Raw genomic sequence first — 26924 nt, 5'->3', positions numbered from 1 at the left:
GCCACCGGGCCTGATAACAGCACAGTACAGCGTAGATAATGCGTGTTAAAAAAATACAAATTATCAGTTATATCAACTAAGACTGCAAGCGTTGGGTGACAGGCACCCACACACATCAATGTACTTAATTATAATTTTTAAAAATAACTTTTCCAAAATATTGCAGTATTATGGCTACACTAATCTGCGTAACATTTTAAGCATCAAGGAATATTAGATTTAATGTAAAACAGTATTCGTACAGTATAAATAAAAATATAATTATTTGAAGCAGAGATTTGTAATAGACATGCACTCTAAATGCGCCACATAATATTATCATGTTATAGAAGCACAACACGAATTCTTTCCACATTTCATCATGTTTCATATACTTTGAGTACAAGCATGAGTAGCTATAGATGAAGTCCCTGTATGACCCTTCTGGGTTTAGCGCTTTGTTTTAATTGTAACAATAATATAGATGAAGTCAGATGGTGCAATTGTTGCAGCTTGAACACGACCCTGCATGTTGAAGCCTCCAGCTGCCATGGTTTGCTACCTGCTAAGTATTTAACAAAATGGATATTTCAAATTTTTGCGAAGAAAAACCAGATGTTTATTTTTTTTTTTTTGGGGGGGGGGGATATTTTAGATAAAATATACATGTATGTAAATTAGTGAATAATTGTTACAGCGAGCCCTGACGTGGGTATTGAACTCTTAATTCAAAGAATTATCGCTACTCTCCTTTTCCATAGTTCAGATCAAATTACCACCCTAATAAAATAAGTAAATATATCAAAAGTGAAGTTATTACAATCTGCGTCAAGTTGGAAAAAAAAAGTTAGTTTAATTTTTTAAGTATTCCTCACACAATGTGTTATTTTCACATTATGGTGAAATTCCGACATACAAGGAGGAAGGTTATTGCATTAGATGGTATATACAGTGTGGTATATATAGCGTGTAGAGTAGGTGGTATACTGAGTGTGGTGCGCACCAGCCGTTGCTCTTGTTACCTCAAGTCCTTTTCGTACCGTCAGAGCAATACACTAAACATGCCTGTGAGTTATGTACATTTATTCTCGATTGTGACGTTGTTTTCCGAAAAGACTGATATAACGAGGTGTTCAGTGTTGAGGCATTGTTGTAGCCTTTTAATGAAATGTATTTTGTTGGGAATATTGCCGCCTTTATGGTGAATTAAGGAAGTTGAGATGGCAGCGTGTGGGACAATGTGGCAGCGGCCATGTTCGCATGGGACCTGTTTTATTTGTTATTTTTTCTTATTTCCTGTTTTGAACAAAGGTGAAATCTAGGCAGAAAGTAATCTGTTCCCAAGTAATTAAGGAATTGGTGATAATCCAGCATGATTTCTTTTATAAGCCATACACACCACATTGTGCGGCCTTTGTGATCCATATAACATTTTTTGTGAAGTTAAAGCACCACTCGTCGATGGTTATTACTACAGTGGTTTTGTTGCCTTAGCAACATGTTTAAGTTCATTCCTTCCAGCATTTCTCGTTTTTATTTTCACATTGATACCGAGGACCTCGATAGAAATAAGTCAGTTTCACTTCATTGGGTTACTCTAGGTGAAATCTACACAATGTAATATGTGAGCTTGTAGCAGCTTATGGTCGGTGACTCGCAGGTTAAATATATAGACCATGTCTTTGTAACAGATAGGAAAGTGAGACAGGGTGGTGGTTCCCTGGTGCTGGTGTTGGTGACAGTCAACAGGTTGGGTAATGAGGAAATGGTATGGTGATACCGACAAGATGTGGAAAAAGACATTCTCTCATGGGTCATAAAGGAATGCAAAGTGGAATCAAACGGTTCACTACAAACTGGTATAGTGCTGAATAAGTTGAAAATGGCTGGAGATAGGTTGTTGGCTTCAAATTATGGACCAGTTATCCTAACATCCATTGTGGGAAAATTGATGGAATTGGTAATTGCCAAGGCTATTCAGAGCCACCTTGAAAGACATAAATTGATCAATGAATCTCAGCAAAGACCCCAGTGGAAATGTGTTTTTGTTTTTTGGGTTATCCTAGGTAATTTACACAATGTTAAACTATGTATGATGATTGTGCTTATGTGTACCTGTACCTAAATAAACTTTAATTTAGAGGAGCATTCCTGAATTATGAATTTACTAACTTTTCACTAAGGTATTTGAGGTGGTAGATCGTGATAATGAATGATAGTGTACATGGACTTCAGTAAGGCTTTTGATAGTTCCACACACAGATTGTCGAGAAAAGTAAAGGCACATGGAATAGGAGGGAAAAATTTTTCCTGGATCGAGGCTTGGTTGACAGATGGGCAACAGAGTTTGCATAAATGTGGAAAAAGCAGAGCGTGGACTTGTCACAAATAGTGTTGCACAGGGGTTAATATTGGGCCCTTTGTTGTTCACAATATACATAAATGAAATAGATGAGGGAATAAGTAATGGCATGAGCAAATTTGCTGATGACACTAAAATAGGCTGTCAGATTAATTCTGATGAGGAAGAGTGCTACAGGAAGATAGGTTGATGCAATGGTCAGAGAAGTGGCAGATGTAGTTTAATGTAGACAAATGCAAGGTTCTAAGCCTGGGAAAAAAGAACAACCATGGCACTTATCAACTGAGTAATGTAGAGCTCCATCACTGAATGTGAAGATGATTTAGTTCTGGTTAGCAGCAGTAATCTACAGTGCATAAGTGATTTGTTTGTAATCATGTTATAGTTTCAAGAGTCATGATAGTGGCTTTGAGGGAACTTGAGCTAGAGTTCATCACAGCATTGCTGGTTGGGGATTCGTCTTAAAAGCCTGCATTTGTGGTCACAGTGGGGCCCATGCTAACCTCCCTATGGTGTATAGAATTGTACCTAGTTGAATGAATCTTTGTTGAGCCAGCTGGCCAAGTGGTTGATACACTGGCCTGTGAGTTTTAGGACTCGCTTGTCATGGATTCAGATCCCCACCCATTCTGTGGTTAGTGCTTAAGTGTTTGCTCTAAAGCTAATGGAATTTTTGGCTTCATATCAATAAGTATAAATAATAGACATCAATTTGATTTTTTGGGTTATCCTAGGTAATTTACACTGTGATTGTACTTGTGTACCAGTGCCTAAATAAACTTACTTGGTAAGGCCTCAGTTATGTTCCCCCTATTACAGAATAATAATATTAATAATAATAATATCTTTATTTACTACAAGTACATGTACAAGGTATACAGGCCTAGCTGACATCAGTGACATACTACTGTACTATATAGAAAACTGCTTGTTATGCAGAGAATTTCGGGCAAATTAGGTCAGTTTTGTCCCAGGATGCAACCCACACCAGTTGACTAACTCCCAGGTACCCATTTTACTGGTGGGGAACGTAGACAACTGGTGTAAAGAAACACACCTAATGTTTTTACCCTTGTTGGGAATCGAACCCAGACCCTCGCTGTGTGAAGAGAGAGCTTTATCCACCAGGCCACGGGGCATGAAAGTGCTGGAAAACATAGAAGGGTGACAAAGTTGATACCATGTATCAAATCTTTCCTAGGGATAGATTGAGGGCACCGAATCTGCGCTCTCTGGAAATATTAGGATTCATACACAAATAACCTGCACATAGAAGAGATTAGTGGGGATGTGGCTGAAGTGTATAAATGGAAGATAAATAAATAAAGGGGATATAACTTGCTAAAAATACAGTGGATCCTCAGTTATCGTCCGTAATCCGTTGCAGAAAGTTGGCCCAAAACCGAAATGGCCCAAAACCAAAATATTTTGTAAAGATCATAGTTTTACATACACAAAACAGTGAGAACTAAATAAAATAAATGCATGAACAATTAAATCACTATTACATACCTTTATTGAAGACCGCATGCAACTGCCTTGCCTTCTCTCAAATAATCGACTCCACAACACTATCTCCCGCTAATTTTTTTTGGTGATCCACAACAATAACTTCTATTTTTTTTTTTTATCACACTGGCCGATTCCCACCAAGGCAGGGTGGCCCGTAAAAGAAAAACTTACACCATCATTCACTCCATCAGTCTTGCCAGAAGGGTGCTTTACACTACAGTTTTTAAACTGCAACATTAACACCCCTCCTTCAGAGTGCAGGCACTGTACTTCCCACCTCCAGGACTCAAGTCCTGGAGATGGGAAGTACAGTACAGTACAAAGGTCACCATTATTGGTGACCTTTGTTTTGTTAGCACATTTACTCCTTTCGCATATTAGCTTCCTTGATCTCTACTTTCTTTGCCAGGATAGAAGTGATTGTTGATTTGTTTTTCCCATACATCCTGGCAAGTTCCAGCACATGCACACCACTCATATTTTTCAGTAACTTCTTTCTTAAATTCCATCATGTTTCTCACTTTCTTTACCAAAGGAACTTTACTAGGAACTTTCTTTGGGACCATGGTTACCTATTTCGCAGTTGCACTTAATCAATAACCACGAAAAACAGTGGATTATAGTGAAATGTTTGGATGAATGAGCAGAAGCTTCCTCACTCGCCCAGAGACACAGCCAGACTGACGTGGGAGTGGCTGGTGGCAGCGGGTTGATGTGTCCCATGTGGCCAATAAGCAAAATACTGGCCGATAACCAGAAGCCGAAAAACGGCCGATAACTGATTTGGCCGATAAGCGGAACGGTCGATAACCGAGGGTCCATTTTATCTAACCAAGACAAGACTTGCAGCAATGGGTTAAAGTTGGGAAAATTTCAGTTCAGAAAGGATGTTGAAAAGCACTAGGCAAGTAGCATTATTGAAGCAAGTAAGTTGGGTAGCTTTAACCCTTAAACTGTCCAAACGTAGATCTGTTTTCTCAACATTTGAAAGTATGTAAAAAAGTATCTTTTTTTTTTTTACATTTGAAAACGTGTAAAAAACATTGATCTACTTTTTTTATATATATATTTGAAAATATGTAAAAAAAGTAGATCTACTTTTGGAGCACTACGCATGTGAATGTAATCTGCTTGGACAGTTTAACCCTTTGACTGTCGCGGCCGTATATATACATCTTACGAGGTACCATGTTTGACGTATATATACTCATAAATTCTAGCGGCTTCAAATCAAGCAGGAGAAAGCTGGTAGGCCCACATGTGCGAGAATGGGTCTGTGTGGTCAGTGTGCACCATATAAAAAAAAAAAAATCCTGGGGCACACAGTGCATAATGAGAAAAAAAATCTCCGTTTTTTTTTTTTATTATTAAAATGCCGACTTTGTGGTTTATTTTCGTATAGTATTTATGGTTGTATTCTCGTTTTCTTGGTCTCATTTGATAGAATGGAAAACATATTATAGAAATAGAGGTGATTTTGATTGATTTTACTATAAAAAGAACCTGGAAATGGAGCTCAAAGTAGGGGAAATGTTTGATTTTTGCCAATGTTCAAAAGTAAACAAATGATGTCATTATCCAATAAATGTCCAACTAGCCATTCTAATATGCAGTCATGAATGGGTTGATGTTTATACAATTATTACAGTATTGCAGTAGTCTGCATAATAGTAAGTCTTCTATTTTTTGTTTGAATAAAAATTCAAAATAGAAAGCAAGAGTAATATCAGAGGGGCCTGGAGACATGACTGATGAACAAATAAAATGTTATTTTACAGCCAGGAATGTCTGCATTGTTCATTCTGGACCTTATTTTGAAATTGTCATATTTTTAATTTTCATGAAATTGGCCAAATTGCAAATTTCTGACCACATTATTGGGTAGTTGAAATCGGTAAATGGGCAGTTTCTTGTACTCAATCGATAGAAAAAATGGAGTTCTAAAGAAATAGCTACGAGTTTGGTCGACTGGAACAACGGAATTAGCCGAAAATAGGGCTCAAAGTGGGCGAAATCGCTGATTTGTAAATATCGCCGAGGTCGCTAACTTCGTGAGAGCATAATTCCATCAGTTTTCCATCAAATTTCGTTTTTTTTGGTGTGATTACAATCGGGAAAAGATTCTCTATCATTTCATAAGAAAAAATATTTTTTTTTTTTTAAAATAGTTTAGAGAAGAACATAAATGGGTGTGGGTGTTGAGTTGACCTAGCATAGCCAGTAGGCCTGTTGCAGTGCTCATCTTTTGTTCTTAAGTAATAATCGGAACAGCTAAGTAAATCATCACAGTTTACAAGCTACCAGTATGGTAAAAGAACCAGTATATGTAATATGATCCTTTATTGACAACATTTTGCCCAAACAGTGGGCTTTATAAAGTCAGAAACCAGGCAGATTTAATTTATGTATTATAACTTCAAATACTACAGTGGAACCTTTTTTTTTTGTCATTAATTCGTTCCAGAAAGTCTGACGAGCTGAATTCGACGAAAACTGAAGCAATATTTCCCATAAATAATGTAACTCCAATTAATCCGTTCAGACACCCAAAAGTATTAACAAAAAATACATTTTATAAAGAATAACTATACATTAGTTTTACATACAGAAAACAATGAGAAATACAGTGCTCCCCCGCTTTTCGTAGTTCCCGGCAATCGTAAAATTCACCAATTATAGAGGTATTTTCGTATAAACATGGACTCGCTTTTCATAGGTTGACTCGTGAGTCGTAGTTCGTCCGGGACGCGTACCCACGGCGTGAGCCAGGGCAGCAGCCAGTCTGGCATTGTTTACCAGTGAGCGAAGGTCCCCTTACGTGCTCCAGCGAAATATTTCATAATATTCCATTTATTTTAGTGCTTGCAAGTACTAAATAAGCTACCATGGCTCCAAAGAAAGCTCCTAGTGCCAAGCCTGTGGTAAAGAAGGTGAGAAATACGATTGAATTTAAGAAAACCATCATTGAACAATATGAAAGTGGTACAAGTGTGGCCGAACTGTCCAGGATGTATAAGAAACCCTACACCTGGGTAGCCACAGCCACTCAAGAGGGAGAGGTTTTTTAGTGCCAGGAAGGAAAAAAAACTGGCAGGAAATGGCAGAAATCGTACACCAAATCCAGTCATTCCTGGAGTGGAACCACAGTCGATGGCCTCCACTCCAAACCAACAGATACAGATACTAATGCCGAAAAAAAAATCCCCCCCCAGTACCAACAATACCACCAGTCCGATAACATTCTTCTTTGCAAATATACAGGGTCTAAAGCCAGCTACAAACAACAAAATACCTTTCATCCGTGGACTGCTTGCAGAGGCAAAGGCAATGTTCGCGGCTTTCACTGAGACCCACATAAAGGATCACTTGGACAACGAAGTATGGATCCCAGGTTACAACCTATACAGATGTGACAGAGTGAACAGGCAAAAGGGGGGGGTTGGCCTGTACATTGCAGAGTCACTTGTTTGCACAGAACTGCTTAATGCCTCAAATGACGTAGTGGAAGTTTTAGCAGTAAAGGTCGAGAACCAAAACCTAGTCATTGTGGTAGTCTACAAGCCTCCGGATGCAACATCCCAGCAATTCCAGGAACAGCTGTTAAAAATTGACCACTGTCTGGAAAATCTTCCAGCTCCTGCACCCAACATCTTGCTCCTGGGGGATTTCAACTTAAGGCACCTAAAATGGAGGAATATAGCAAATAATATTGTTGCAGAAAAAACACCAGGAGGCAGCTCTGATGAAAACTCACACTCACACGAGCTTTTAAATCTCTGCACAAAATTCAATTTAAACCAGCAAATAATAGAGCCTACAAGACTGGAGAATACACTAGACCTCATCTTCACTAACAATGATGATCTGATAAGAAATGTCACCATATCAAAAACAATATACTCAGATCACAACATAATTGAGGTTCAGACATGTATGCATGGAGCCCCAGACCGACAAAATGAGACTAGTCATGAGGGAGCATTCACCAAATTCAACTTCAATAACAAAAACATAAAGTGGGACCAAGTAAACCAAGTCCTAACCGATATAAGCTGGGAAGATATACTAAGCAACACAGACCCAAACTTATGCCTAGAACAGATTAACTCGGTGGCACTCGATGTATGCACAAGGCTTATTCCTCTAAGAAAAAGGAGGAGTAGATGTAAAATAGAAAGAGACAGGCGCTCCCTTTACAGGCGACGGAAAAGAATAACAGAGCGGCTAAAAGAGGTCAATATATCTGAAATGCGCAGGGAGACACTGGTCAGAGAAATAGCAAGCATCGAACTTAAGCTAAAAGAATCCTTTAGGAGTCAGGAATCGCGGGAAGAACTAAAAGCCATAAATGAAATCGAAAGAAACCCAAAGTATTTCTTCTCCTATGCCAAATCAAAATCGAGAACAACGTCCAGTATTGGGCCCCTACTTAAACAAGATGGGTCCTACACAGATGACAGCAAGGAAATGAGTGAGCTACTCAAGTCCCAATATGACTCAGTTTTTAGCAAGCCGCTAACCAGACTGAGAGTCGAAGACCAAAATGAATTTTTTATGAGAGAGCCACAAAATTTGACTAACACAAGCCTATCCGATGTTATCCTGACGCCAAATGACTTCGAACAGGCGATAAATGACATGCCCATGCACTCTGCCCCAGGGCCAGACTCATGGAACTCTGTGTTCATCAAGAACTGCAAGAAGCCCCTATCACGAGCCTTTTCCATCCTATGGAGAGGGAGCATGGACACGGGGGTCGTCCCTCAGTTACTAAAAACAACAGACATAGCCCCACTCCACAAAGGGGGCAGTAAAGCAACAGCAAAGAACTACAGACCAATAGCACTAACATCCCATATCATAAAAATCTTTGAAAGGGTCCTAAGAAGCAAGATCACCACCCATCTAGAAACCCATCAGTTACACAACCCAGGGCAACATGGGTTTAGAACAGGTCGCTCCTGTCTGTCTCAACTACTGGATCACTACGACAAGGTCCTAAATGCACTAGAAGACAAAAAGAATGCAGATGTAATATATACAGACTTTGCAAAAGCCTTCGACAAGTGTGACCATGGCGTAATAGCGCACAAAATGCGCGCTAAAGGAATAACAGGAAAAGTCGGTCGATGGATCTATAATTTCCTCACTAACAGAACACAGAGAGTAGTCGTCAACAGAGTAAAGTCCGAGGCAGCTACGGTGAAAAGCTCTGTCCCACAAGGCACAGTACTAGCTCCCATCTTGTTCCTCATCCTCATATCCGACATAGACAAGGATGTCAGCCACAGCACCGTGTCTTCCTTTGCAGATGACACCCGAATCTGCATGACAGTGTCTTCCATTGCAGACACTGCAAGGCTCCAGGCGGACATCAACCAAATCTTTCAGTGGGCTGCAGAAAACAATATGAAGTTCAACGATGAGAAATTTCAATTACTCAGATATGGTAAACATGAGGAAATTAAATCTTCATCAGAGTACAAAACAAATTCTGGCCACAAAATAGAGCGAAACACCAACGTCAAAGACCTAGGAGTGATTATGTCGGAGGATCTCACCTTCAAGGACCATAACTTTGTATCAATCGCATCTGCTAGAAAAATGACAGGATGGATAATGAGAACCTTCAAAACTAGGGAGGCCAAGCCCATGATGACACTCTTCAGGTCACTTGTTCTATCTAGGCTGGAATATTGCTGCACTCTAACAGCACCTTTCAAGGCAGGTGAAATTGCCGACCTAGAAAATGTACAGAGAACTTTCACGGCGCGCATAACGGAGATAAAACACCTCAATTACTGGGAGCGCTTGAGGTTTCTAAACCTGTATTCCCTGGAACGCAGGAGGGAGAGATACATGATTATATACACCTGGAAAATCCTAGAGGGACTAGTACCAAACTTGCACACGAAAATCACTCACTACGAAAGCAAAAGACTTGGCAGACGATGCACCATCCCCCCAATGAAAAGCAGGGGTGTCACTAGCACGTTAAGAGACCATACAATAAGTGTCAGGGGCCCGAGACTGTTCAACTGCCTCCCAGCACACATAAGGGGGATTACCAACAGACCCCTGGCAGTCTTCAAGCTGGCACTGGACAAGCACCTAAAGACAGTTCCTGATCAGCCGGGCTGTGGCTCGTACGTTGGTTTGCGTGCAGCCAGCAGCAACAGCCTGGTTGATCAGGCGCTGATCCACCAGGAGGCCTGGTCACAGACCGGGCCGCGGGGGCGTTGACCCCCGAAACTCTCTCCAGGTAAACTCCAGGTAAACACAACCATATGTTCCATAGTGGCCAAGAAAAATGAAATAAAGGATGCTGTTGTTGCAAAGGGAGTAACTATGCTGACAAAAATGAGATCACCAGTACTGGAAGAGGTTGAGAAGTTATTATTGGTGTGGATAAATGAGAAACAATTAGCAGGAGATACTCTTATGACTTCGTTTATTTGTGAAAAGGCTAGGCAGTTGCATGAAGATTTGGTAAAGAAATTGCCTGCAAATAGTGGTGAAGTGAGTGAATTTAAGGCCAGCAAAGGCTGGTTTGAGAGATTTAAGAACCGTACTGGCATACACAGTGTGGTAAGGCATGGTGAGGCTGCCAGTTCGGACCACAAGGCAGCTGAAAAATATGTGCATGAATTCCAGGAGTATATAGAGGCTGAAGGACTGAAACCTGAACAAGTGTTCAATTGTGACGAAACAGGCCTCTTTTGGAAGAAAATGCCAAAGAGGACCTTCATTACACACGAAGAAAGGCAATGCCAGGACACAAGCCTATGAAAGACAGGCTGATGCTAATGTTCTGTGCTAATGCTAGTGGGGATTTCAAAGTGAAGCCATTACTAGTGTACCATTCAGAAAATCCCAGTGTGTTCAGGAAAAACAATGTTATGAAGAGTAAATTGTGTGTGTTTTGGAAATTTAATAGTAAGGCATGGGTCAGATTGTGTCGACAAGAGGGATTTTGAAGAATTTGGGACTGACCCTAATGAGCCTATGTCTGTTGTAAAATCAATTGTGGCACTGGGGAGTTCCATGGGGTTGGATGTGAGTTTGGAGGATGTGGAAGAATTGGTGGAAGACCACAATGAAGAGCTCACCACTGAGGAGCTGCAAGAGCTTCAGCAGGAAGAGCAACACATCACAGCTCAGAATCTTGCTGCAGAGGAGGAAGAGAGATGGAAGAAGGTGCCTTCTTCAGAAATTAAAGAGATTTTTACTATGTGGGGTAAGATGGAAAGCTTTATGGAGAAACATCACCCTAACAAGGTTGTTGCAAGCCAGGTTGGCAACATGTACAGTGACAGTCTTGGGCCATTTTAGGGAAGTGTTAAAGAGATGCCAGAAACAGAGCTCTCTCCACAGTTATTTTGTGAGACAGGACTCCAGTGACTCTCAAGGTGGTCCTAGTGGCATTAAGAAACAGAGAAGAGAAGCAACCCCAGAAAAGCAAATGGTACCTGAGGTGTTGATGGAAGGGGATTTCCCTTCCAAACTATAAACAATCCACTCTCTCTCTCCTCCTCCAGTCTCCCATACACTAAGAAGAATCTCCAATGAAGGTAAATGTTAAGCTGTTAATGTTTCATTCATCATTTCCCATTGTATTGTTTATGTACTACATGTATATTTCATGTTAAAATTTTTTTGTTTCAATACTTCTGGGTGTCAGGAACGGATTAATTGTATTTACATTATTTCTTATGGGGAAAATTGATTCGTAAATTTCGTTTATAGTAACGGCTCCAGGAACGGATTAATTACGAACAACGAGGGACCACTATAAAGGACTAATAAAATGGATAAATGAACGTTTAACATCACTTTTACCTTTAGTGAAGACTTATTGGCATATGGAAGATGGCAAAGAGGGGAGAGGGAGGAGAGGTTATCTCTACCACCATCACTGCCACCCTCTACCACCATCACTGCCACCCTCTACCACCATCACTGCCGCCCTCTACCACCATCACTGCCGCCCTCCACCACCATCACTGCCGCCCTCTACCACCATCACTGCCGCCCTCTACCACCGTCACTGCCGCCCTCTACCACCGTCACTGCCGCCCTCTACCACTGTCACTGCCGCCCTCTACCACCGTCACTGCCGCCCTCTACCACCGTCACTGCCGCCCTCTACCACCGTCACTGCCGCCCTCTACCACCGTCACTGCCGCCCTCTACCACCGTCACTGCCGCCCTCTACCACCGTCACTGCCGCCCTCTACCACCGTCACTGCCGCCCTCTACCACCGTCACTGCCGCCCTCTACCACCGTCACTGCCGCCCTCTACCACCGTCACTGCCGCCCTCTACCACCGTCACTGCCGCCCTCTACCACCGTCACTGCCGCCCTCTACCACCGTCACTGCCGCCCTCTACCACCGTCACTGCCGCCCTCTACCACCGTCACTGCCGCCCTCTACCACCGTCACTGCCGCCCTCTACCACCGTCACTGCCGCCCTCTACCACCGTCACTGCCGCCCTCTACCACCGTCACTGCCGCCCTCTACCACCGCCACTGCCGCCCTCTACCACCGCCACTGCCGCCCTCTACCACCGCCACTGCCGCCCTCTACCACCGCCACTGCCGCCCTCTACCACCGCCACTGCCGCCCTCTACCACCGCCACTGCCGCCCTCTACCACCGCCACTGCCGCCCTCTACCACCGCCACTGCCGCCCTCTACCACCGCCACTGCCGCCCTCTACCACCGCCACTGCCGCCCTCTACCACCGCCACTGCCGCCCTCTACCACCGCCACTGCCGCCCTCTACCACCGCCACTGCCGCCCTCTACCACCGCCACTGCCGCCCTCTACCACCGCCACTGCCGCCCTCTACCACCGCCACTGCCGCCCTCTACCACCGCCACTGCCGCCCTCTACCACCGCCACTGCCGCCCTCTACCACCGCCACTGCCGCCCTCTACCACCGCCACTGCCGCCCTCTACCACCGCCACTGCCGCCCTCTACCACCGCCACTGCCGCCCTCTACCACCGCCACTGCCGCCCTCTACCACCGCCACTGCCGCCCTCTACCACCGCCACTGCCGCCCTCTACCACCGCCACTGCCGCCCTCTACCACCGCCACTGCCGCCCTCTACCACCGCCACTGCCGCCCTCTACCACCGCCACTGCCGCCCTCTACCACCGCCACTGCCGCCCTCGACTGACTAGAAATGAAGCCAGACTGACTTGGAACACGTGGGATGCTTTGTGTGGGTGCAGGCGGACACGTTTGGTACGGCGGACCGCTGTCAACTCGACGAAAACTGAAGTGATAAGCTAAAACTGGGACAAAATTTTGATGGAAAAAATTTGTCAAAAATCAGGACAAACAAAAACTGAGGTTCCAGTGTGTGTAAATTCAACCAGTACAAACACACAAACTAATCTTGAGCTCTATTTTATGATCATTACAGTAAGCTTTGTCGGTGAAGATACTGTTTATAGTTACATGGATGGGGAGCTATTTCTCCTAAATTAATTCATTATTTGCTTATATATTTTGTTAATTTCAGCTAGCAAAGGATCTTCTACACCCTTCACCCATTGAGGAGAAAAGGAAATGTAAGCTCAAGCGTCTTGTACAGCACCCAAACTCTTATTTCATGGATGTAAAGTGCCCAGGTGAGTCAATTTTTTTTTTATGACTTTTATTTATAAACTTTCTAAATTTCTGTATACAGCCTCTCCTCACTTAATGACGAAGTTCTGTTCCTAAGACCAAGTTGGTAAACAAAGTCGTTGCTAAGTAAGGAGCATACTATAATGGTAGTGGGTTTGTCATCTTTGCACCATTTATAACATTTCTGGTATATTTTTAAATGTTTATACAGTAGTGTACGTATATTGTAATAAACAGAATAGAGGAAATCAGCTCTAATATACATTATTTAGGTATGCATACTAGTCAGAGAACCCATTGTAAGTCAGAGTCGTCGGTAAAAGAGTACATAGCTAAGTGAGGAGAGGCTGTACAGTATTTCACAATAAATACAGTAAATGCAGCTCAGAATATAAATTTTAACTGGTGAAATCTAAATTATTTTGGTTTGTGTTTTGCTCCATTTTTCCTTAAAATTCTGAAATAAGATTTGTTCAGAGTTTTAACCTGGAGGGTTAGCCATCCAGGATAACCCAGATAAGTTAGGGAGTCATCAAGGACTATTATTTCCATTTCCATTGGGATCCTTTAATCTTGGCCCCAGGATGTGACCCACACCAATCGACTACACCCAGGTACCTACTTACTGCTAGGTGAACAGGGACAGCAGGTGTAAAGAAATGCCCAACATTTCCACCCATGTTAGAGATCAAACCATGGACACTGGTCTGGTAGACCTGGTCTACCAGACCAGATATCCTGGTGGATGACCTGATCAACCAGGCAGTTGGTGCTAGCCACATGTAGTTGAAAGTATGCACCAGACCTTGTTGATCAAGAAGTATCTTATAGGAATATGTCCAGTTCTTTCTAAGCCAGCTGGGTGTTGTTAATTTCCCATATTTATGATAGGATGATATTGGGAAGTCTTGGTCCCTTCATACTTGAGTTTTTTTCCCTGCTTCTGATGGGGGATTTTTGCTAGCATCTGCCTAGCCTCTAGCATGCATGTAGAGTAATTTGTGTGCACAGATTTGGTATCAATCCTCAAGAATTTTGCAGGTGTAGATTATAATTGAAACTACCACTGCTTTCAGCAAACCAGATGTATCCCACCGAGGCAAGGTGACCCAAAAAGAAAAACAAAAGTATAACTGAAACATTGTAGTCAGAACTCTTTAAATTTATCTCATACTCTACTTCATTTTTCTGAGTACACTTAAACCTTTCTGCCTAGCTAGTGAAAACTGACTCCTGTTTTTACTGGATACACTGGCATTTGTGTAGGCATCACCAGTTTTAATTTCTGAATTAAGACACTACCAGTCCTTTTGATTAAACTGTTTTTTAGATCAGTTTATTACTTTGGTGCTAATGCCATGCTGGTATCTGTTAACTGAGAATTTTGTGCATGTTTCCTTATACTTGCTGCCCCTGTTCACCTAGCAGTAAGTCAATACCTGTGAGTTAGCAGACGGTTGTGGGTTGTATCCTAAGGGATGATTAAAGGATCCCAATAGAAATAATCCCCGTTGATGCACTGACACTGGGTGGCTAAGCCTCTGGGTTAAAACTCTGAACAAAATCTTAGTAAATTTTTCCAAATTTAAGCTGGAATAATTCCTATGGAAGCTGTTTTAATTTATCTTTATTGCATAATGCAGCTATAATAACGGTGTAAGGGTCAGATTACCAATATTTTCCTCTAATGACCAAGGAGATAAAGAAAATGCATTTTCTTTGGGGAAATGTTTGTAGCACTGAAATTGACATGATGGCATGTATCTCAGTAGTAGTACCAGTAACCAGTGTACCAGTAGATGACTCACTACCAACCGTCTCTGCGTGAATCACTGTCTGTATTCACATTGTTGCTGACCACAGCAGTATTCAAACACCCCCCTCACATATGGGTACTGGGGTTAGTTTGACTCACTACCAACCGTCTCTGCGTGAATCACTGTCTGTATTCATATTGTTGCTGACCACAGCAGTATTCAAACACCCCCCTCACATATGGGTACTGGTGTTAGTTAGTCTTACGAGAGAGAGCAAGGAGGCAGGCCACGGCTGTTTGGCTCTTCCATACTACCGTTATAAATATACGTACTTCCAGCCTACGTGAGTATTTCTTTTCCCTATCCACGTGTTCGAACCCCACATGATATGTAAATATAATACTGTATGATACTTCTATAGTATTTCTGTAAAAAAAAAAAAAAAAAAAAGTGCAACAACTTTTTCAAAAGTGTTTCCCTCTATCCCAGGTTATTTGAATCTTGGCAAAATTTGTCAAAAAATATATTTGGAAAGTTTTACAAGGGTATAGGATTGTAATGTGAATGTGTCAGCACATTATGTAATGTGAAAAGGAATACTACCACTTTACAAATAAGTCATTAAATGGTGTAATTTTCTTTACAGGATGTTTCAAAATTTCTACAGTTTTCTCCCATGCCCAGACAGTAGTTGCATGTGTTGGCTGTGCAACAGTTTTATGCCAACCAACGGGAGGAAAGGCTAAACTTACAGATGGTAAGGTTTATGTATTTGTCTCCAATTCTGGTAATATGTTTCACTCTGACTGTCTTATGAAGATTTCAGTCGGGTAGTGTACTTTATTATTGTAATCAAAACTAAGTGTTAATGGTAGTGTATAGTACCATCACATGGTAGGAAAGAAAATGTTATCTAGTGACTATACAGGATTAGCAAGATGGATGTATTTTCCAAGAACAAGGAATTTCTCTAAATTTATTTTATTCATATACTTGGTGTGGTGTTCTAGCATTTTTAATATGCATATTTGTAGACCTGACCCAAGATGCCTATTCTTGTGTTGGGGGGATAATGTATGCAAAATTATTAGGAGTGTGCTGTTGTACCCTAAGACACTTTTGGGCTATAGCCACACAACTCCAAACATTTATCAATGAAAAATTGCTAATACAAGTTTTACAGATAATAAGGGAAATGATCTCTCGTAAATATCTCAACAGTTACATAGTGAACCCTCAATTTAATGGACTAAGAGAAGGGGTGTTTGTTATAGCTGGTTATCTGTTTTTTCCACAATTATAACAGTAATGGACACATCTGGTTTAATGTACTTTGTCCATTAAATCCACATTCAATTTATCCAGTAAACCATAACACGATTCTGGAATTTATTATTATTATTAAAGATTTACCGGTATTCTCCCGGCCCGGGCCTTTTCCAAGTGGTGGCCCGGCTTTGGCTCCCTGCCTTGGGAGTGTCTGAGACCTAAGTCTCCCATGGGGGGAGGCACAAGTACCTCCTCATCTTTGGGACCAACTGTCCCCAGGCCTAGCCACAAGCTAGGCCTCTTTGGTCTACCATCCCCACCTCAAGGGGGCTAATGGGAATGACAGGCTTGTGAGCTGCAAGCTCTGGCTCAGGCACCTACCCTGCCTTAGAAGGTCTGGACATGGTGTCGATGACCGATTCTAGAATTAATAGTTTTGGGTGTTCAGCCAGATTTTTCTTAAACAGAGGTTATACTGTGATTACAAAATTTCATATTACACAACTTTGGTTGGCACAATATTGTAATTAAACTTTTCAAAAAGTACATTTTAAAAAAAATACAAAATTTGATATTAGCCACAGGCCAATTTAACAATAATAAGTACAGTAACATGCAATAGATTTTTTTTTTTTTTTTTTCCATTTTTGCCTGTCTGTCATCCCTTTACTGTAGTGAGTTAGCATGTTTCATGTTATCACAATTGTGTAGTATACATAATGTAATATTATACATTAGACTGTAATTACATATTATCATGCCGTCTTCAGTATTGTTTATACTTAGGCTGTTAGTGATGAGGGATGTTGTGTGCAAGCAGTTCTGAGACTGCTTGCATTCAGCACATCTGTCTCACTCTCTGCAGATAGAGGATCAAGCCTCCATCACATCTTGTGCTGAATTACTCACATGGGTTTAACCCTTAGTTTAATAAAACATTAGTCAAGTCACATGTCTTATGCAGGAAAATCTGAATACTAGTTTGAGTTCTTAAAAAGTGAGTGATAAAGAAGTGGTTTCTGGAACTTTTATCTTTTTTTTTTTTTTTTTTTTTTTCAACAAGTCGGCCGTCTCCCACCGAGGCAGGGTGACCCAAAAAAGAAAGAAAATCCCCAAAAAGAAAATACTTTCATCATCATTCAACACTTTCACCACACTCGCACATTATCACTGTTTTTGCAGAGGTGCTCAGAATACAACAGTCTAGAAGCATAAACATATAAAGATACACAACATATCCCTCCAAACTGCCAATATCCCAAACCCCTCCTTTAAAGTGCAGGCATTGTACTTCCCATTTCCAGGACTCAAGTCCGACTATATGAAAATAACCGGTTTCCCTGAATCCCTTCACTAAATATTACCCTGCTCACACTCCAACAGATCGTCAGGTCCCAAGTACCATTCGTCTCCATTCACTCCTATCTAACACGCTCACGCACGCTTGCTGGAAGTCCAAGCCCCTTACCCACAAAACCTCCTTTACCCCCTCTCTCCAACCCTTTCGAGGACGACCCCTACCCCGCCTTCCTTCCCCTATAGATTTATATGCTTTCCATGTCATTCTACTGTGATCCATTCTCTCTAAATGACCAAACCACCTCAACAACCCCTCTTCTGCCCTCTGACTAATACTTTTATTAACTCCACACCTTCTCCTAATTTCCACACTCCGAATTTTCTGCATAATATTTACACCACACATTGCCCTTAAACAGGACATCTCCGCTGCCTCCAACCGTCTCCTCGCTGCTGCATTTACCACCCAAGCTTCACACCCATATAAGAGTGTTGGTACTACTATACTTTCATACATTCCCTTCTTTGCCTCCATAGATAACGTTTTTTGACTCCACATATACCTCAACGCACCACTCACCTTTTTTCCCTCATCAATTCTATGATTAACCTCATCCTTCATAAATCCATCCGCCGACACGTCAACTCCCAAGTATCTGAAAACATTCACTTCTTCCATACTCCTCCTCCCCAATTTGATATCCAATTTTTCTTTATCTAAATCATTTGACACCCTCATCACCTTACTCTTTTCTATGTTCACTTTCAACTTTCTACCTTTACACACATTCCCAAACTCATCCACTAACCTTTGCAATTTTTCTTTAGAATCTCCCATAAGCACAGTATCATCAGCAAAAAGTAACTGTGTCAATTCCCATTTTGAATTTGATTCCCCATAATTTAATCCCACCCCTCTCCCAAACACCCTAGCATTTACTTCCTTTACAACCCCATCTATAAATATATTAAACAACCATGGTGACATTACACATCCCTGTCTAAGACCTACTTTTACCGGGAAGTAGTCTCCCTCTCTTCTACACACCCTAACCTGAGCCTCACTATCCTCATAAAAACTCTTTACAGCATTTAATAACTTACCACCTATTCCATATACTTGCAACATCTGCCACATTGCTCCTCTATCCACTCTATCATATGCCTTTTCCAAATCCATAAATGCAATAAAAACTTCCCTATCTTTATCTAAATACTGTTCACATATATGCTTCAATGTAAACACCTGATCTACACATCCCCTACCCACTCTAAAACCTCCTTGCTCATCCGCAATCCTACATTCTGTCTTACCTCTAATTCTTTCAATTATAACCCTACCGTACACTTTTCCTGGTATACTCAGTAAGCTTATTCCTCTATAATTTTTACAGTCTCTTTTGTCCCCTTTCCCTTTATATAAAGGGACTATACATGCTCTCTGCCAATCCCTAGGTACCTTCCCCTCTTTCATACATTTATTAAACAAAAGTACCAACCACTCCAACACTATATCCCCCCCTGCTTTTAACATTTCTGTCATGATCCCATCAGTTCCAGCTGCTTTACCCCCTTTCATTTTACGTAATGCCTCACGTACCTCCCCCACACTTACATTCTGCTCTTCTTCACTCCTAAAAGATGGTATACCTCCCTGACCAGTGCATGAAATTACTGCCTCTGTTTCTTCCTTAACATTTAAAAGTTCCTCAAAATATTCTCGCCATCTACCCAATACCTCCATCTCCCCATCTACTAACTCCCCTACTCTGTTTTTAACTGACAAATCCATATTTTCCCTAGGCTTTCTTAACTTGTTTAACTCACTCCAAAATTTTTTCTTATTTTCATTAAAATTTCTTGACAGTGCCTCTCCCACTCTATCATCTGCTCTCCTTTTGCACTCTCTCACCACTCTCTTTACCTTTCTTTTACTCTCCATATACTCTGCTCTTCTTATAACACTTCTGCTTTGTAAAAACCTCTCATAAGCTACCTTTTTCTCTTTTATCACACCCTTTACTTCATCATTCCACCAATCACTCCTCTTTCCTCCTGCCCCCACCCTCCTATAACCACAAACTTCTGCCCCACATTCTAATACTGCATTTTTAAAACTATTCCAACCCTCTTCAACCCCCCCACTACTCATCTTTGCACTAGCCCACCTTTCTGCCAATAGTCGCTTATATCTCACCCGAACTTCCTCCTCCCTTAGTTTATACACTTTCACTTCCCTCTTACTTGTTGTTGCCACCTTCCTCTTTTCCCATCTACCTCTTACTCTAACTATAGCTACAACTAAATAATGATCCGATATATCAGTTGCCCCTCTATAAAACATGTACATCCTGGAGCCTACCCATCAACCTTTTATCCACCAATACATAATCTAATAAACTACTTTCATTACGTGCTACATCATACCTTGTATATTTATTTATCCTCTTTTTCATAAAATATGTATTACTTATTACCAAATTTCTTTCTACACATAGCTCAATTAAAGGCTCCCCATTTACATTTACCCCTGGCACCCCAAATTTACCTACTACTCCCTCCATAACATTTTTACCCACTTTAGCATTAAAATCCCCAACCACCATTACTCTCACACTTGATTCAAAACTCCCCACGCATTCACTCAACATTTCCCAAAATCTCTCTCTCTCCTCTACACTTCTCTCTTCTCCAGGTGCATACACGCTTATTATAACCCACTTTTCACATCCAATCTTTATTTTACTCCACATAATCCTTGAATTAATACATTTATAGTCCCTCTTTTCCTGCCATAGCTTATCCTTCAACATTATTGCTACTCCTTCTTTAGCTCTAACTCTATTTGAAACCCCTGACCTAATCCCATTTATTCCTCTCCACTGAAACTCTCCCACCCCCTTCAGCTTTGTTTCACTTAAAGCCAGGACATCCAGCTTCTTCTCATTCATAACATCCACAATCATCTCTTTCTTATCATCTGCACAACATCCACGCACATTCAGACTTCCCACTTTGACAATTTTCTTCTTCTTATTCTTTTTAGTAATCTTTACAGGAAAAGGGGTTACTAGCCCATTGTTCCCGGCATTTTAGTTGACTTTTACAACACGCATGGCTTACGGAGGAAAGATTCTTATTCCACTTCCCCATGGATATAAAAGGAAAATTAATAAGACCAAGAACTATTAAGATAAAATCAAAGAAAACTCAGATGAGTGTGTATAAATAAATGTGTACATGTATGTGTAGTGTGACCTAAGTGTAAGTAGAAGTAGCAAGACATGCCTGTAATCTTGCATATTTATGAGACAGACAAAAGACATCAGCAATCCTACCATCATGTAAAACAATCACAGGCTTCGTTTTACACTCACTTGGCAGGACGGTAGTACCTCCCTGGGTGGTTGCTGTCTACCAACCTACTACCTATCTACCTGCTTCAAATCTGTTACTGTACTTTGTTTTTTATTGTTTATGCCTTACACAGTACGTGGTTTTAATAAATACTAGTGTGAAGGCCAATGACCATATGAAGACCTATTGTCCATAAAATGTATCACTGCTTGGCATATTATGTAATGTTTGAGATTAGCATAAACAGGACATATACAGTTGTCTTATATCATTTAATTTTTCTTATACTACCATAATTTATTTTTCCAGGATGTTCATTCAGGAGGAAGCAGAATTAAGCATGGTGTGGGACCTTTCCCTCCCAGTGTTGCCTTTTTTCTCTGTCATTATGTACTCCGACAGTAATAAAGATCTCACTGAGAGGTAATACTTATTTTATTACCCTGATTGTATATATAATAATCCAATGTAAAAATTACAACATTTATACGTCTAATTAAGACTGCTTATGGAATAGACCTTTGTTGTATAATATAGTCAGCCTTATGATCTGTACTGGTTGGGCACATTTTATGCTCTTGATCCCGGGAACTGGACTTGGCTTTCCCTTCTTTTAGATCACACCTGCATTCCTCTCAGGCACTGTATGACCTCTAGGGGTTCACATTCATTAAAATAAAACAAAAATAATGTATATAGTGTGCACACTTCCTGAAAAAGAGATTGCCTTGAAACTAAAGGGCTCTTTATCCAGAGAATTTTGGATATCCCATTCCCTGAACCTGTATGATCCCTACAGGATGTTGGTTAGGGGCTCTTGATTTAGGGAATTGGATCTGTGCTCCAGTTCCCCGAATTAAGCCTGAATGCCTCCCACATCCCCCCCCCCCCCAGACGCTGTATAATCCTCCGGGTTTAGCGCTTCCCCCTTGATTATAATAATAATAATGTATGATCCCTACAGGTTTGGTGCTGGCCCATATAAAAACTGGTTGTAGTGCTTCCCCATGACTAAAACATCTTAGAAGTGACTGGCATGGTCTACAAACCTGCTCAGCACTGTAAGACGCTTGTGGGTTCAGCGCTTGCTTTTGACTGTAATGCAAACCTCTAAAGGGGTTTCCCTTGTAAAGAAGCACTTGGTAAGAGGACATGATTTGTAGAACCATTTGTTTAAAGTTGAACCCACATAGGCTTCGAGTTTATGCAGAGTACATTTGACATGACAAAGGTCAGTTTGAGGGAGGTGCTCAGGTAATGGATGACACAAGGCTCGATTACCTGCACTGTTTTGGATAATTTTTTTTTAATTTAGCTATAGAGTTTTGGCAGTGCTAAATGTCTCTTGTTTGGTGGTATTGTAAGTTGGACGTTTGTATGCACCGCCTCCAACAACTTTTTTATTCATTTATTTTGGCTTTGGGTGAAGGCTTCCCAATACATATACAGTATACTTTTGCACAAGGAGCACTGTAAACCCATTTGAATATTGGCATGATTACAATAAGTTGGTCTTAGTTATATCCTGAATGGTTTTATAGGTGACATTCATGATGTCACTGGAGGGCCTGTTAAATCTAGTTGGCCACATCACTAGTGCAAAGATGACTTCTTGTTGCTTCTTGTGTTCAGTTTTGGAGAATATACTTTGCATTAATGGTTAAAGATGACAAGTAGGGAACTTCAGCTTCATTAAGCTATTTTGTGATCGTAATGCAATATGCTCGCAAAATGCCATTTTTTTTTTTTAATTCATTGGTATTTGGTGTATGTACATTATATTCATGCATAGAGTTCATGTTTGGTATAGATTAGCCAAGAACTGCAGATTAAATTACCTCATTCTGTGGTTTACCTGGAGAGAGTTTCGGGGGTCAACGCCCCCGCGGCCCGGTCTGTGACCAGGCTTCCTCTCCCAAGTCCTGGTTATTTGTGAAGTGCTCCATCCATGATACTGTGACATTATTTCTTTTCCTGCATCAGGGTTATAAAGATGCATGTTCATAAATCATTGCCTATATGTTGATTTTTATACATTTTCTGATAGCACTGGTTTATCATCAGTTTTATGTGACTTGTGCAGGTTTAGTGTGCATGTTGGAGAATAAACAAATTACCACAGAAGGTGGTAAGGTGATTAAATGAATTTCCTTTTAAACAAGGTTCACTTTTTTTTTTTACTACACTGTCTATCTGCACCATGTTTTTACCAAATGATTTTATACTTTGCTCATCAGGGGAATGTGTGGAGAGTTAGCCTTTTTGGTAACAATGAATAGTTACACTAGAGCATTAGCTGAGGGGGCCCCTTCTGGTCACCAGTATGGAATAAGCTTGGGCACCACCTCGTCCCACAACCGTAGGTTCCTTTCAGTGGCTCGAATTGTGTAAGCATGAACTACTGCTGAAGAAGGAAATGTAGTGAATGAGTAAATAAGAGGAAAATGGACCATCACCCAACTTGAAAACAAATTCACTTCACAGAAAACAGATATTAATACACCACATTTGATCATCAAATAAAAAATCTAGTGCAGCATTAGTTAACACAAGTTTGGCCAAAATACTGTAAACAATAATTCTGGAAAAAAACAGCAACCTCATTCAGTCAGCAGACCTACAATAACCTATTTAGAGAATTACCGAGACTTTCATTTATTCATATCTGGACTTAATGCATGCTTGTAGAGGAGCTGTTATCAAAAATATGACTGATCATTACCCCAATTTCCTAGTCACCAGTGATAAGGCATCACTGAACAATTTTATGCTGTATAGCCCTTGTGGCTTAGCGCTTCTTTTTGATTATAATAATAATGAACAATTTTATAATGACACTTGGCAGTCAGTAAGAAACTGGCAGTGGGTTTTTATAACACTCAAGACATTAATTTATGTGCCCCGAATGTTGCAGCTATTAGATGGGACTCGGGAAAACCGGTGATCTGGACTTTGTTCAGGAAGTGGGAGGTACAGTGCCTGCATTCTGAAGGAGGGGGTAGGGATATTTACAGTTTGGAGGAACATCTGAACTCTGGTATGCTGTATAGCCCTTGTGGCTTAGCGCTTCTTTTTGATCATAATAATAATAATGAACTCTGGTATAAGCATACCTCTGGCAAGACAATGAGAAATGGAAAGTGTTTTTCCCTTTTTGGGTCACTCAGTGGGAGATGGCCAGTGTTAAAAAAAAAAAAAAAAAAAAAAAAAAGAAAAAAAGTATCCCTGCAAAATATTCAAAGCCTCTACAATAAACATTGTCCTTTAAAAACTAAATGTGTCATAAAAAAATAAGAAACAATACAGAGTGGGCTTAATACCGAAACAGCGCTGTATAGCCCTTGTGGCTTAGCGCTTCTTTTTGATTATAATAATCCCCTCAAGGAAGGTTCCTTGATGTTGGTGAGGGGCTCTTGATTTAGGGAATTGGATCTGTGCTCCAGTTCCCCAAATTAAGCCTGAATGCCTTCCACATCCCCCCCCAGGCGCTGTATAATCCTCCGGGTTTAGCGCTTCCCCCTTGATTGTAATAATAATAATAATGATTATAATAATACCGAAAGAATCGGCGAAAAACAAACAAACAAATAGAACTCGCCAATATCTGGAGGGGGATTCCCCTCAAGGAAGGTTCCTTGATGTTGGTGAGGGGCTCTTGATTTAGGGAATTGGATCTGTGCTCCAGTTCCCCGAATTAAGCCTGAATGCCTTCCACATCCCCCCCCCAGGCGCTGTATAATCCTCCGGGTTTAGCGCTTCCCCCTTGATTATAATAATAATAATAATAATGGAGGGGGATTTGGGAGTCAACGCCCCTGCGGCTCGGTCCATGACCTGGTCTCGCTGTTACTGCTGGTCCCCTCGTGGGGGGTTCCTTGATGCTGGTGATTGGCTCGTGATTAGGGAATTGGATCTGCTCCAGTTCCCTGGCCCCTCAAGGAAGGTTCCTTGATGTTGGTGAGGGGCTCTTGATTTAGGGAATTGGATCTGTGCTCCAGTTCCCCAAATTAAGCCTGAATGCCTTCCACATCCCCCCCCCAGGCGCTGTATAATCCTCCGGGTTTAGCGCTTCCCCCTTGATTATAATAATAATAATAATCCAGTTCCCTGGATTAAGCCTGAATACCTTCTATCCCCCCCCAGGTGCTGTATAATCCTACGGGTTTAGGACTCCACCATGATTATAATAATAATGTTACTGCTGGTGGCATGTAAACCGACGTACGAGCCACAGCCCGGCTGGTCAGGTACTGACTTTAGGTGTCTGTGCAGCTCCTTACCCCTCAAGGAAGGTTCCTTGATGTTGGTGAGGGGCTCTTGATTTAGGGAATTGGATCTGTGCTCCAGTTCCCCGAATTAAGCCTGAATGCCTTCCACATCCCCCCCCCAGGCGCTGTATAATCCTCCGGGTTTAGCGCTTCCCCCTTGATTATAATAATAATAATAATAATGTGCAGCTCCTTGAAGATAACCAGGGGTCTATTTGTAATCCTTCTTATGTATACTGGGAGGCAGTTGAACAGTTTTAGGCCTCTGACACAGCGTACTCGTGGCGCCTCTTTTTCACTGGGGGGCTGTATAGCCCTTGTTGTTTAGCGCTGCTTTTTTTTTTTTTTTTTTTTTTTATAATAATTCATTGGGGAGGGGGGAGTGTTGCATCGCCTGCCGAGTCTTTTGCTTTCATATGGAGTGATTTCTGTGTGCAGACCCCTCAAGGAAGGTTCCTTGATGTTGGTGAGGGGCTCTTGATTTAGGGAATTGGATCTGTGCTCCAGTTCCCCGAATTAAGCCTGAATGCCTTCCACATCCCCCCCCACAGGCGCTGTATAATCCTCCAGGTTTAGCGCTTCCCCCTTGATTATAATAATAATAATTCTGTGTGCAGATTTTGGATTAGTCCCTCTAGGATTTTCCAAGTGTGTATTATCATGTACCTTTCTCGCCTGCGTTCCATGGAGTACAAATCAAGGGACTTTCAGCCGCTTCCAGTAATTTAGGTGCTTTATGGTATTTATACTTGCCGTGAAAGTTCTCTGTATATTCTCAAGGTCTGTAATTTCGCCTGCCTTGAAAGGGGCCGTTAGTGTACAGCAATACTCTAACCTAGAGAGAACAACCGATTTGAAGAGAATCATCATGAGCTTGGTATCTCTAGTTTTGAAGGTTCTCATTATCCATCCTATCATTTACCTGCCAAATGTGGTAGATACATTTTTGTGATCTTTAAAAGTGAGATTCTCTGACGCTATCACTTCTATGTCCTTCACAATAGTTTTTAGCTCTTTTGTGTGGTTGGAATTTGTTTTATACTCCGATCCAGTTTTTATTTCCTCGAGTTTTCCATAGCGGAGTAATTGAAATTTGTCTTCACTGGACTTCATATTGTGTTCTGCGGCCCGTTTAAAGATCAAGGAAGGTCTGCTTGGAGATTTGCAGTGTCTTCGATGGATGCCACTGTCAAGCAAATTCGGGTATCATCAGCACAGCAGGACACAGTGCTGTGGCTTACATTTGTCTGCGTCATATGAGAATGAGGCAAACGATGGGAGAAAGTACTGTACCTGGTAGAACAGAGCTTTCCTCTATAGCCACCTCTGAATTTACTAATACTACTTTAGGAAGTTATAGATCCATCTACCCACTTTTCCTGTCATTCCTTTATCACGCATTTTGTGTGCCATTACACCATGATCGCCGAACTTGTCAAAGGCTTTCGCAAAATCTGTTTATACTACATCTGCATTTTTT

At 41.3% G+C, this 26924-nt stretch overlaps 1 protein-coding gene across 1 annotated transcript; it reads left to right on the top strand.

The window, feature by feature from the left end:
- Window positions 1-895: 895 nt before the first annotated feature.
- On the top strand, window positions 896-21603 carry RpS27 (ribosomal protein S27). The gene is made up of 4 exons (XM_053788037.1): window positions 896-1046; window positions 13388-13496; window positions 15898-16008; window positions 21486-21603. Exons 1-4 carry the CDS (start codon window positions 1041-1043, stop codon window positions 21512-21514), a joined length of 255 nt encoding a protein of 84 aa, XP_053644012.1. The 5' UTR covers window positions 896-1040; the 3' UTR covers window positions 21515-21603.
- The last annotated feature ends 5321 nt before the right edge of the window (window positions 21604-26924 follow it).

This window comes from Cherax quadricarinatus, chromosome 46 (genome assembly GCF_038502225.1).
Source record: "Cherax quadricarinatus isolate ZL_2023a chromosome 46, ASM3850222v1, whole genome shotgun sequence".
Lineage (NCBI taxonomy): Eukaryota > Metazoa > Arthropoda > Malacostraca > Decapoda > Parastacidae > Cherax > Cherax quadricarinatus.
The sequence above is the reverse complement of the archived record's forward strand: the minus strand, read 5'-3'. Positions and strand labels throughout refer to the sequence as shown.

What these genes read in the sequence shown, in the direction of transcription:
- RpS27 (XM_053788037.1), top strand. An exon ending in CATGGATGTAAAGTGCCCAG is followed by an intron (nt 13,497 to 15,897) that starts GTGAGTCAATTT and finishes TTTTCTTTACAG; the next exon opens with GATGTTTCAAAATTTCTACA. An exon ending in AAAGGCTAAACTTACAGATG is followed by an intron (nt 16,009 to 21,485) that starts GTAAGGTTTATG and finishes TTATTTTTCCAG; the next exon opens with GATGTTCATTCAGGAGGAAG.